The 13,190-nt window shown below is 36.8% G+C and overlaps 1 protein-coding gene across 6 annotated transcripts in view; it reads right to left on the minus strand.

The window, feature by feature from the left end:
* Positions 1-1,491: 1,491 nt before the first annotated feature.
* Positions 1,492-13,190, minus strand: part of RBPJ (recombination signal binding protein for immunoglobulin kappa J region) — a 140,571-nt gene continuing 128,872 nt past the window's right edge. For all 6 annotated transcript variants that reach the window (XM_053975207.1, XM_053975211.1, XM_053975210.1 and 3 more), the window contains exons 8-11: positions 11,900-12,040; positions 7,451-7,606; positions 6,613-6,716; positions 1,492-5,811 (exon numbers count right to left, since the gene is read on the minus strand). In XM_053975207.1, the coding sequence (XP_053831182.1) occupies positions 5,496-5,811; positions 6,613-6,716; positions 7,451-7,606; positions 11,900-12,040 (717 nt within the window). In that variant the 3' untranslated portion in view covers positions 1,492-5,495. The remainder of the gene's footprint in view (positions 5,812-6,612; positions 6,717-7,450; positions 7,607-11,899; positions 12,041-13,190) is intronic.

Raw genomic sequence — 13,190 nt, forward strand, 5'->3', positions numbered from 1 at the left:
TCAAGACTTTCCCAACTTCTTTCACTTTAGCATGTCATTAAAGTCTATATTCAATACAGAAGTATTTTAAAGTAATATGGGCTATAACTCCTTATGCTTTTGATCTAACACTGAGCTTGTATTACTGAATATCAGAAATAAATCATCTTTACAGAGACACCCAGTTTTTTCTAGCCTGCTCAGGAGCATGCGACTCCAATCTAAACAGGGCACCATGAAAGGCCAACTACTTGATGGAGTTCTGTAGTTCTGAATGTTCTGAAATGGCACATATTACATGCAAACACGACATGAATAATTTCCTCTAGCCCAAGTATTTAACACCACTCTCCTTTTAAACTTCTTCTCTGGATCCTACTAGGATTTATTATTGAGACTACCTCTATAGCTAATTGCCATGGCTCAGCTGAAGAGATTTTTTTGTATTCACAGTTCTTCCTCTAAGATCTGCACCATCCCATGGTTTCTCCCAGTGACACCAACATTAAAGTTTAGCAAGTGACCATTCTCTTCGCAAAAACCTCAGATCTAATTTCTACTCAGTTCCAGAAGAATCAAGTTATCATTTCAGAAAAAGACTGAAAGGTCTTGGAAATAATTTTGAGACCATAATTTTGAGAATAAGGTCCATAGTGTCTCTGTTTCAAAAAACAGAAGTTCTGAAACTCTTGAGTTTCTGACTATTTTATGCATCTTAATAGCAAACACCTTGCAGGTGTCTCAAAAGTATCTGTAATCCTTCATTAAAGCCAGTGATTTTTTGTTGTTGTTCTTGCCTCTCCTACTTAAGCACTACTTTTAGCCCTTTCTCAGTCTTACAGGTAAACTTGTAATTCTTCAGTCAGTTTAATATAACACTAGTTAGTACTGGCAGGCTTCTGCTATTCTATATTCTCTCTCTTCCCATTTCAAAAACTTTCTTGAAATGAGTGTCACTTGTGCTTGCAAATTAAGAGTGCATAATTTCTAGCTGTTCTGACAGCCCTACTATGCTGTCAAAACAAGAAATAAGTTAATTTGCTGAATTTCAAGCTCTAGTTATCAACCAACTGAATGAAATGTCAGACATTCTGCAACTAAGATTAAAAGGAGTCAGGTGCACTAGTTGCAAAAATAAAGTTGCTAAAGTTAAACAATTAAACACAGTTCATTTTTTCTTATTTAATAAATTATATAAAAAAGTGAAACTTTTTTTACACATTATTAAAAAACAGTTTCTTATCTAACTTCAGCAATAATACAAGCAAAAATGAAACCGAATTTTGGGTGGACATTCCGTATCACATTTAAGTGGAGTCCAGTGTGCACAGCCTCACAAGTACTGATGATTTTTCACTCCCAGGGTTGGTCTTCTTTGTGCTGTTCTGGTTCCACAGATGACCTCACTGCTCATTTGGGGAAAAAAAAAAACCAAACCAAACCAAACAAAACAAACAAAAAACAAACCCATATTTCTTGGTCAACATTGAAAAAAAAAACAACAAAATGTGGCAAGTTTCAACACCTGTTCAAACTAGAAGTACTTTTGTATCATCACACAGATGTTCAATTAAGTTTGTCACAGCAACAGTAACATGGCATTTTATCTTTAGCCTTGTAGAAAAAAATGAAACCCGACAGTTTATGCACATACACACACAGAGTACACTTGACAAGAACACTTTTACGTGGTTTACATTTCACTTTTATTTAATCCTCAAAACTGCCCATATTGCAGGGATTTTCTTGATGAAATATGGAACTGAGCAATTAATTCTACAAAATTATGGTAAAAACTTGCTCATTTTTCTACCTTTATTGCTAAGAAATTTTACAGGTGCACAGTTTGTAAAAATAACCCTTTTAAGACTGAATGTATACACATGCTACAGGATTTTAAAAAATGACATTAGCATAGCACCTCCAGATGGGGCAAATGCAGTGCTGAACACAGACAGAATGTTTACGAAGTTAGAACTGCTCATTTATTTTACAGCTTCTAAAGGGAAGAAATTGTTCAGTCCTAAAAGGGTTAAGTAGAAACCCTAATATACTTCTTTTTCTAACAAAGCTGCCACTCAATCCCACAGTACAGTGCTTGAAAACAAAGTCAAAAGTCTGGCACAGGAAAGTATACACATTTGTTCAGTACTCATAAACACAGCTGCTTTTGATAGAAAGTAAATAATATGGTTAATAATTGAAGAGCATCTTAGTTTCAAAATGGACATCTCTATGGAGTCATTTAATCCACAAGTGGGTAGCTTACTTCCAATAGATAATTTGATTCACTAGGCATTAATATTTTCTATATGGGGAATTAATCAATTTATGTCTTGACTTAATGTCTTTTCAGGTAACCATTCTGATTTTATAAGTCTGTGCAATGGAAACAAGTACAGAATAACATTATTAACATAGCTGTGGGATGCCCTCGGGGCAAATAATTAGAAAAAACATCAGCAGCAGATTATTAAAGACTACGCTAGTGTTGAATTCTGAAACGCAGTTCCAAGCAACAGAAAACAAGAAAAGGCATAGCTAAATTAGAGCACTCACTCTGCTTCTTCTTCCTATAGTTGGAACTACAACAACATTCTGAACACAGACTCAATTTCTATGTATACAGAATTAACAGCAGACTTAACAGCTAGACTTGAACAGTTATAAGAGTTTCATACTGAAACATTTTATAAGTAGTTTTATCAAAATCTTGAGATATTGTTAATATCATGAAAATTGTTAACAGCTCACAAGGCCAATATATGTAACAATATCACCCCACAGAAAAAAGTTCAGGAAGATAATATATCTGAACAACTGGACGTATTAACAACAGTAAGGACCTGGAAGACCATTTCTGTACTACAGAATAACTACTGGCAACAAGAGAGCCACAAGCCAAATGAAAAAATGTGGTTTAAAATGATCTTGTAAGCAGAATAGGCTCTTTTTTCACCCACTTGGCTGTAGTGTGTAGAACAGCAGATAGTACGATAAATCTTTACAAGTCAAGGGATATTATATCTATTGGGCAAAATTACCGCATGTAAAGAAACTGAATATAAAAAGTATTGCATTTATATGTAAAAAAATTTAAAATAATGAGTATAAAAGCACGTGTCAAGTTCTGAAAAGCTACTTTAAATAGTCTTTGAAGGTTAAAAGGCTTGTTATGGTTTGCCTGCTGTGTGTCTACCATGGTTTCATGAATACCCTCTAAATCTGATATATGTATCTTGCTTATTTTAATTCTCAGTCTAATTAGCGATGAAAATCTGTGGCTCTTGTACTGTAAAATATTTATGTGCTTCTAACAAAAACACTGTGAAACGATTCCTGCCACAACACAATAAACCAAAACTTTACAGCACATACAAAGGTAAACAGATCTGCAAGTAAATGCCAGTAAACAGTTTAAAACAGAGATAAGGCCACAATGAATCCTGCCCTTGGTCACTGAAATGGAGATGAGGTGAGGCAGCATTCACTAGTGCTAGGAACCAGCATTGCGACTACGTCGCGGGAACACGTTTTGTAATACAGAGTAACAAGTATGAAGGCCTGTGGTAGAATACAAGCACATTTCAGGAGGATAGTGGCACTGATTTTACTATTTGCTAAATATGCTTTATAACCAATTTCTTCCTTTAAACATTGTTTTCACACATACAAAGGAGCACTAAAGCAAACAAGTAGAATGGAGCGTCAGAGTACACAAATATGGTGCAGAGACGATGCTTTAAGATGGTGGTGGGTGTTGCAACTGGAATCAGTGGTCAGAAATAAAAACCCTATGAAAATGGTCAACACGTAAGCAATGCACTGTAGGAAACCACAGGTTCACATTTACACAGCAGTTGTGACTTTTGCTTCAGGGTATAGAAAAGGCTGAACACACCATGAAATTCTGGCTTTTAAAGAGGAAGATCACACTGTCAGAACTTGTCCTACAAGTCTATGCCTAGCTCTGTGACTACAAATGAACTACTGGGGTATATGTTCAAATACAAATGAAGCAGGCAGGTCTACAAGGAGGGACAAAACATGGTAAAGTCAAAATGAAAAACAAATGCAACAACCAACAAAGTCAAAGTGCAAATGAGCCTTGAATTTATGCTGGAGAGAAGACTTGAATGTTGCACAAGCTGTTGGCAGGGAAAGGGAAACCCACAGGAAACAAGGATGGGAGGAGTTGACATCTTCATAGTGCTTTTATGATTTTCTATTTGCCCATTTCTAGGTAATAAAATTTACTTCTAGTTATTACTGTATGATCACTTCACAATGAAAGCACGTTCTCAATACAAGTGTTACACAAAAGTCTGGCCTAATTTACTGAACAGTATGAAGAAAAACATGCTTGCGATTCTCAAGTGATGAAGGGCATCACCTACCAATCCCATTTGTAGCACATACTTCTCGTGGTACTTTAGTTTCATGCCAACAAGACAGAAGACATGCTGCCAAATGAAGTTATTGGGAACATTCCACTTTTGAAATAAAACATTTAACTTACACTTAATACAAATTATGTACAAGATTAGAAAAACCTGAACAGATCCTGAAACATTTTCAGATGTAATATGACTGATCAAGGAAGAGGGGGAGTAACCCAGTAACAACCCTTCAAAAACACCAACATATGCCTGTGACATGAACAATCATTAATATGACTGCTTGAGATGCCACTTTTAGGAAAAAACTCATGTAATGTTAGAACCTCGTGAATTATCACTATAAATACATATTTAAAAAAGAAAAACAGAAATAACTATTAACAATGAAAACAGAGCACTAAAGTTAACATACATTGCATGTATTGCAGGCAAGGCAGAGGCATTTTTTAAAGCTTTTGCACAGACTTCATATAATCTTAAAAAAAATATGCTGGCCTTTACAAGGTTCTACTTGCTGAAATAAAAACAATTTCAGTTCATAAAAAGTCACAAGACTTCAGTTTAAAAAAAGGAACAGTTCCAGCCACAGACCAAAAATATATATTTTTTTTTTTAAACTGGAAGAGTATGGTAATTAGATTATACAAGCATGGTCAGGCTTGGAACCTGAATATACTTCAGAGCAAAAGCTCAGAGGAAAAAAAAATATAAACTATTTGGTAACAAAAGTGTACTATATGTTGTGATACAAAAAAGGTATGGTGAAAATGTACCTTTTATACTAAAGCTTATACAAGTTCCTTGGTCCATAAAAACTATGTTGTGTTCATGTTTTCTAGTTTGCTCAACATGTATCCCAGCCACATTTTTGTTTCTTGCCCACTAAAAAAACCACAGCTGAAAAATAGATTTTCAATAAAGTTCTTATGTAGCGGATGTTGGTTTTCTCTTTTTTTTTATTGTGGCTTCTGTTTTTAAGATCAGCACTTGCAGGTAACAAGGTTGAAATCATATCACCTAAAATGGAAAAGTGTTTTCCCATGAAACCACAAAAACTGTTCAGTTCTCTTGAATGTAGCACGAAAAGTCAATTAAAGTCCAGACAAACAACAGTAGTTAGGAAACTACAGTTGCCGTAGATGATGTGACATTGGTGGGGTTTGTGCTGACACTTGTGTAACTTCCCTCACTGTTTGTGTTTGTTTCACTGGAGGCCATGAGACTTGAGTTGGCTCTGAGGATTGCTCCAGCAGCACTGCAGTGTGGCCGTGGCCCTGGTTCCGGTGTGTATGTAAAGGTAAGGCTGGTGGAGTAAATTATGCCATCGTTACGGACCAAAGTTACTGGAACCTGGACTGGCTGTCGGACCCACCTCCAACCCTCTCGAAACGCAGAAATGTCTGGAACAACACAAAGCATGCTCTCTGCACATCTGCAAAACAGGAGAGTCAACTGAGTACAATGTACTTAAGTTGAAAGAATTCAGTAAAACAGAACAGCTCTGTTGGAAGGGGACCTACAATATTCAACTAGTGCACACACTGACCGCTTCAGGGCTGACCAAAAGTTACAATCATATTATTAAGGGTTAATGCCCTTTATTGGTTAAACACAGAGAGGCTTGGGGGCATTAACTGCCTTTCTAGGAAACCTGTTCTAGTGTCTGACTACCTTCTCAGTAAAGAAATGTTGCCCAATGTCCTGTCTAAATCTTCCCTGGCACAGCCTTAAACCATTCCCATGTGTCCTGGCACATGATAGCAGGAAGCAGAGCTCAGCAGCTCCCTCTTCCCCCACCTCAGGAAGCTGCAGAGAACAATGAGGTCACCTCTCGGCCTCCTTTTCTCTAAACCAGACAAGCCCAAAGTCCTCAGTTGCAACTCTTTGGGCTTTCCAGCCCTTCACCATCTTTGCCGCCTTTCTCTGGGACATGTTCTGGTACCTGAACATCCTTCTTAAACTGGGGAGCCCAGAACTGCATGCAGTGCTCGTGGTGAGGCTGCACCAGTGCTGACTGCAGTGGGCTAGACACATCTTTTGACCAGCTGGATGCAGTTTGGCCTCCATGCTGCTAGGGCACATTGCTAATTCATCCTGAGCCCCTGGCAACCAGCACTCCCAGACCCCTTTCTGCAGTGCAGAAAAGTGTACATTTGAGTGAGTACACAAGTATACATTCATCAAAGCACCCAGTAAAACACAAACACCATAGAAGTAATAGAAAATATTGTACCTGTACATGGTTTCAGCTTCCACATCCCCAAACCAGACACGTAAATTTGGAGTGAAGTTCTGTCCTGTAAGTTCCAACATTGCTACATCCCCACCACCATTCAACTGGAAACGGAGCACATAGAAAAAGAACAAGAAAATCCCCCCCAAATATGTATTATTAAGAATAAACACTCTTCCCTTGGAAAAAACCAAACAAATAAAAAACCCCACCAACCAAAAAAAGTCACAAACAAAACCCTCACATACAGTTAAGAACTTTAAATAGTGCTGTTTTTATCAGCTGGACAAAACCAAAACACAAACACAATCTACACAACTGAAGTATAAAGAAGTAACACATTTAAAAGATACTGCAAATTAATTTGATACCTATGAAGGAATTTCCAAGTTTTGATAATGGTTGCTTAGAATAGATGTCAACAAGGCTTTGAAAACAGAGAACAAATCTTTCAGAGAAGGTATTAGGGGAGCTTTAAGTTTTTCCTCTGCCAAATGCTGAGGTTTTTTTTAGTAAGGTTCTCTTTGATCTATAATTGGCAAGAGTCAAAAACAATTTCTAAATAATCAAACAGAATTCCTAAGGGTATCACTACCATGGGAGTTTCAGAAAAAAAATTCTAATTGTATACAACAATATTGGTATTATTCCTATGATGGATAGGCTTATGTATTCTGAAATGTAAGAAAAAAAAATTACAACAAAGTAATTTTATTATTTATAAAGCTATAAAGACTGCTTTGCTACAGTATTTCACAAGGGTACCATGAAGGTTAAATGAATATGACAAAAATAATCTCACAAAAAAACAGTTTATTAAAACAAACTACTAACTTACTTGAAGACTTTCCACAACAGGCACAGGTGTCACTGGAGCATGGACTGGACCCATCCCCTCATAAAATGTGTATTCTGCTTTGTCTGTGCTAATGATTGTCCAAGAAGCTCCATCATTAATCATTTCTTTATTTGGTTCTTTTGGGCATGGAGTGGCCTTAGAGAGAAAGAAAAGTTTAAAATCTGATCTGTAGACAGGTTTGTCAAGTCACAGACCTAAAAACCAACTCAGCCAGTAACAATGCCTGTTTTTTCAAAAACATGTTTCCTTGTGTTTTCGTCTACAAATGACCTAGGGAAACCCTCTTCACATTTCAGAAAAACTACTAGACAACTACTATTTGTGAGAACACCATAACTGTCACCTAGAACACTGTCACCTCTCCAACCTTCCGTTCGAGTTTTATTTTAGTTCAACTTTCAAAGTTTTAATGTTATTCAATAGGCATTAACAAAAAAAAAAAACAAACAAACAAACAAACAAAAAAAACTACAGCAACTAGAAGTAGCTGTTTTAAAACAGATCTCTTATTAAGGCAAAATGTCTAAAACAGCTATAGAGTGAACTGGAATACTTTTCATTAGTTATGATTTTTATCTGCTCTAGATTTTTTTTTTTCTTTTTAGAGTTCTTCACCCTCTACAAAATGATGGAAAACACATTGTACTTCAGCGTTTGTGCAAAGACATAGGAGAGCAGCTGAAATGGCAGCCTTACAAATTAGAATAATGAAATCATAGAATGGCTTGCACTGGAAGGGACCTCGAAGGTCATCTAGTATCTCCCTCTAAATACTACTAAATTAGCATACATAGATAGATAGATACATAGAAAATACACAGACAAATTTTTTTTATGGCCACAAAAGCCTTTCTGAACAATTTCACCACCTAGCAACCCATAAGACAATTGTGTATAGGTTAAACACAGAAAAAAATGGGACAAAAAATTCTAATAACTAGATTCTCTTTCCCTTCATTAAGCTTTAAGGATATATTGGTAGGTAACCATAACCTTCACTCTTCAAAGTGGCAGATAAACTTCAATTAGCATGAATTGTCCATCTTAGATGTTAAAAAAAAAAAGCTGCATTTTCATGTGGACTCTTCATTCTGGTATGATCATGTAAAAAGCACTGAAAACAGCTGATATGGGAAGTGTGTGACATGGATAATAACTACAGATCTTTTCAAACTCAAGATTCCCAAATGAAACTTCCATCAGAAACATACAGTTTCTGAATTACTAGCCCAATTTCAAAAGAGGAACTGTTCTATACTATTGTGAAGCATGACACCATTCCTTTAGTCTGACTGCAATTCTTGTTGGCATGAGATGATATACTTTGAATCATAACAAATAAAACCATGGATATGAAAAAATCAACAACCCTGTAAAAGATCCTTGACTGACTTTTTTCACATTTCCTAAGTCCATGACATGTAGCAAATGTCACAGAATTTGTTCTCAAAATCCTGTTACATCAAGAATCATTTCAGTAACACATTACTCCGTCTCCGTCTGTTACAGAAATCTTTAAGAGGTTTCAATTCCTCTTTTAGAGAAGCATTCTTCCATGTCACTTCCAAATAGGGCTCCAGGGACATTTCTCACCCTTTATTTCCTTTCATTTTTGAACTAAATTTTCTCAACAGGTGGCACTGGAAGATTAAAATGCCTTAACACCATGCTTAGTACTCATGTACTGTCTGGCTTCAACTGGAGACCGAAGTTACAGCTTGGGATCCTAGGGTTGCCACTGACATCAGAAAACAGGGCTGAGAACAAGCTCGCTGGTATTATTTTGCCAGTGTGAATCCCTTGTTCACCTAATTCTGGAATACTGGGTGCAGTTCTGATCTCCCTATCTAAAAAAATCGTGAAGAAAAAAACAAGAGAAGAGACAGAAAGGGCAACTAAAATCACCAAGGAGTGCTGAACTTATGAGAAGAAATGGAGAAAACAGTGTTTTTCCAATTAGGAGAGAAGAAATTAAGATGCTGAATGGCTAAGTGAGTGCAGAACTGTTGCTCACTAAATACAGCAAAACTGGAAGTAGGAATTGCTCACAGAAATTGTTACATCATTCAAAACAAATACAGCAAACATTTACTACACAGGGAACCTCTTGAACTCAAGGAAAGCTCTTCAACTTTCTGCTACAGATTACTGAAGGAACATCTGCACATTCTGAGGTTATCAAACCAATGTACACATATACAACATGACAGTAAAAGACAAGAGTCAGGAATGCAGCCTTTAACAACACTTGGTACAAGTGTGGATACTGGCAGAGTACAACCACACTGGACTGTGAAACACAACCAGATCCACCTGCTTCCTGTAAGCACCAACTCCTGCTGCTGTTGGCAGACTAGACACAGACGTGGACTGTGCTCTGATCCAGTAAAGCATGATTCATATCCTCTCTCCATGCTCCAGAACACATGCATGTCTTGAAAGAGATCTGGCTGGTGCTTCAGCGACTGAATTTCAAGGTTCATGCTCACCTGCAGACTTTTTACAGCCTCTTTGCTTTAAGCTTCTATGGTCTCTATATAGGGCTATTTCCATTCACCCAAGAGAGACTTGTCATCCTAAAGTTTCAGGATTTTGGGGGGGTTGTTATTGTTGTTTTGGTTTTTTGTTTGTTTGTTTTTTGTTTTTCTTTTTCCCAAACAGTGACCACAGTTTGTCTAGACTCCTACTACAGGAACAGTATACACATGCTGTTTCCCTTGTCTTTGTCTTCTGACCCAAAATAAAAAACCCAGATGAAACAGGATTTCTCTCCTGACACTGGCAGAAAGAGTTTCTCTTCCACTGTGATTTCACCTACCAAAGCATGGTAGCAGTCTGATGTGCAAGTTACCAGATTTTTATCAACAAGTACAAGCATCAGGTTCCTACTCCACTAAGAGAATTCAGGATAGGGAGTGTCCTTTTATCTAACTCCTACCCATGCAGAAAGTTCAGAGCTCTAATCAGACTGGGCTCCTTGAGTGCTGCTGAAACTGAAGAGGGGTAGGACATCCTGACAGTCCCACAGGCAATTCCAGGATGCTGAACTAAGGCAGCTGTCAGAGCAGCAGGAGTTGTTTATGCTGAACTAAGGCAGCTGTCAGAGAAGCAGGAGTTGTTTCTTCATTCAGTGCTTCCCATGCAGTACTCTAAAAATGATTAAATAGCAGGTTGATCCTGAGCTCTTGTAGTTCATGTTTCACAGCTTTCTCTTCTTAATGATAGTCCCTTCTCCTTTACAAGAATATATATTGACAGATATGTATTTCTGCTGTGTGCTGTGGGTAGAAACAAGAGATCTAGTCCCTTCTGAACCACAGGTCATGACTCTTTACTAAAACAGGAATAAAGCTTCTCATATTCTCTTTCCATTGTCCCAGTTCAGGACAGAATTGAAATGACTCTTTACCAAGCCTTCCTGTCCCTTCCCTTAAATTAAGGGACATCTTCAATGTTAGCTTCTAATTTCCTACCTCTACTTTTCTTACCCAAGAAGGTACAGCTGTTCTAAGGAAGTCCTGAATCTTTCCCAAGCATGGCCATCTTCCTGCAGCACAGCATTAGCTCTCAACACCCTTCGTTATTTGAGCTGACCCCAAAATATTTAAAGAAAATTGCAATACTTAGGTAGTCCTGAACTTGGTCAAAGTCTTCAGAGTCATAGAATATTCTGAGTTGGAAGTGACCTGCCCACAAGGGTCATCAAGTCCAACTCAAGAAAAGACTAAGCATGTTCAGGGATTGAACCCACGGCCTTGCTGTTTTCAGTACCATGCTCTGACTAGATGAGCCAATCTCAGGGTCCTTGTTGGTCTGGTAGGAATTACCATGTGAAAGTGCTACAAGCATACTAACATACAAGGGACTAAAACCTGATGTTTTTCTCCACCTGCTGGAGAAAATAATATTTCTGAGACAGTTCTATTCTTTACGACAAATTACATTTCTGTGGCTTTTCAAGTTACTGTGGGCAACTGCCACAGCTGTCTATGTTTACACTCTTAGCCAAGAGCAACACATGGCAGCTCTGCTGAATTCATCATGAAACAAGACTATTATCAACATATCTTTGCTGTAACCTAGAAAGGGACACACAAATAAATATTGCAGCTCCACTGGCATTTGTCAACATGTTAAGCCACAGTATCATGACCACATGCACAAGTTTCTAGTGCATTTCCTTTTCCTCCACTGGAGAAACCAGAATTCATTTTCCAGACAGACATGGAAGAAGATTATGAGGAAAGAAAAACAGATTTGGAAAGGCATGGATAACAATTTGTTGCTTTCCATCCTCTCTTTTCAAAACAAAGTGTTAAGACTCACATTCAAAACCTACTGCAAAAATGGCATTCATACATATTTTGGGGATACTTGGGAAAACTTTGCAGCTACACTTATCTATTGAAATAGGTTTGAACAACTTACTTGAAATTGGATTATTCTCTCCTGGGAAAGGCACAAATACATTCTCTCAGTGTCTTTAAGGTAAAATGCACATTTATGGAGCTGTGATACTGGATCATCTGCATCCAATAATGCTGTTTGTTTATCTACTTTTCGAATTATCTGTGAATGAAAATGGTACATATACACTTAGAACAATTTCTATACTTTATTACATATATACAGTCAGTAAAGGAAGTGAAAAGTAATTTTTATAACATTCATGCCTCATTTTGATATCAACATTAGATTCGTAATTATTAATGCTTTTGAAACAAGAACACAACATTGAAGCGATACTCAGTACTACTTCATTGTGCTGCAGGCATATATATTTTATCTACTTTTGCTGAAGGAGTGGGAAAATTGAAGCTTCAGCAAAATCTACTTTTGTTTCATTTGCTGGTGTAAGAGAGCAGTTATTAATTATATTGTTATCTTCAATTATTACTAATTACTATTTTTAGTAATTAATATGTTTCTACAGAAGCTTTTAGCACTGATAGGATCAAAAACATTCTGTGACAAACTGGTTGCTGAAGGAGAATAATTAAAATAAGGATTAACTAAAGATATTGAGATGTCCTTAAATACAGTTTTGGAAACAACAATCATAACATATCAGTATTTGGTCATTAAATATTACTTAAAGACAACTACAAAGAACAACTGTTCATTACATTTGGCAGTTCAGTGAAAAAATATCTGCTGACTTAATTCAGATCTCTTTTGTCAATTTATTTCTAGAATCAAAAGCTATTCCTTTAGACAGTGAAAATCTGTAGCTCATAATTTTAACTCAACTCCTGGAAAGAAGTTTAATGCTTTATGCAACAGACAAAGTGCCTGAATATTTCTAGGCTGACAATCAGAAGCCCAACTGTCCTCTGCAATATCTAACTATAATAAAGAGTATTTTTAGCAATGTAAGTTTAAAGGTTATTTTTTTTCTTCTAAATTCTTTGCATTTGCTTATAAAATACCTGCAAGTTATCTTTTAATTGCATTACCTTCCATCAGTCCTGTAAGCAGTATGACAAATGTTCCCCATGGCAAACAAAACAGGAACCTTTAGCCTAATTTGTTTCAATCTGTTTCTACTTACAAATAAGGTTTCTGGAATAATAAATGATGGTATCTCCTTTCACCAATAAAAAGGTATTAACATGAAGCCCATAAAAAAGTGACATCCTCTTACTGAATTTCCTGTGCTCAAACCCTGTCTGTAGTGTAACCAGTGTAACTGCTTTTACTGTCATACAAAATTTTCATT

This window comes from Vidua macroura, chromosome 4 (assembly GCF_024509145.1).
Source record: "Vidua macroura isolate BioBank_ID:100142 chromosome 4, ASM2450914v1, whole genome shotgun sequence".
Classification (NCBI taxonomy): Eukaryota; Metazoa; Chordata; class Aves; order Passeriformes; family Viduidae; genus Vidua; species Vidua macroura.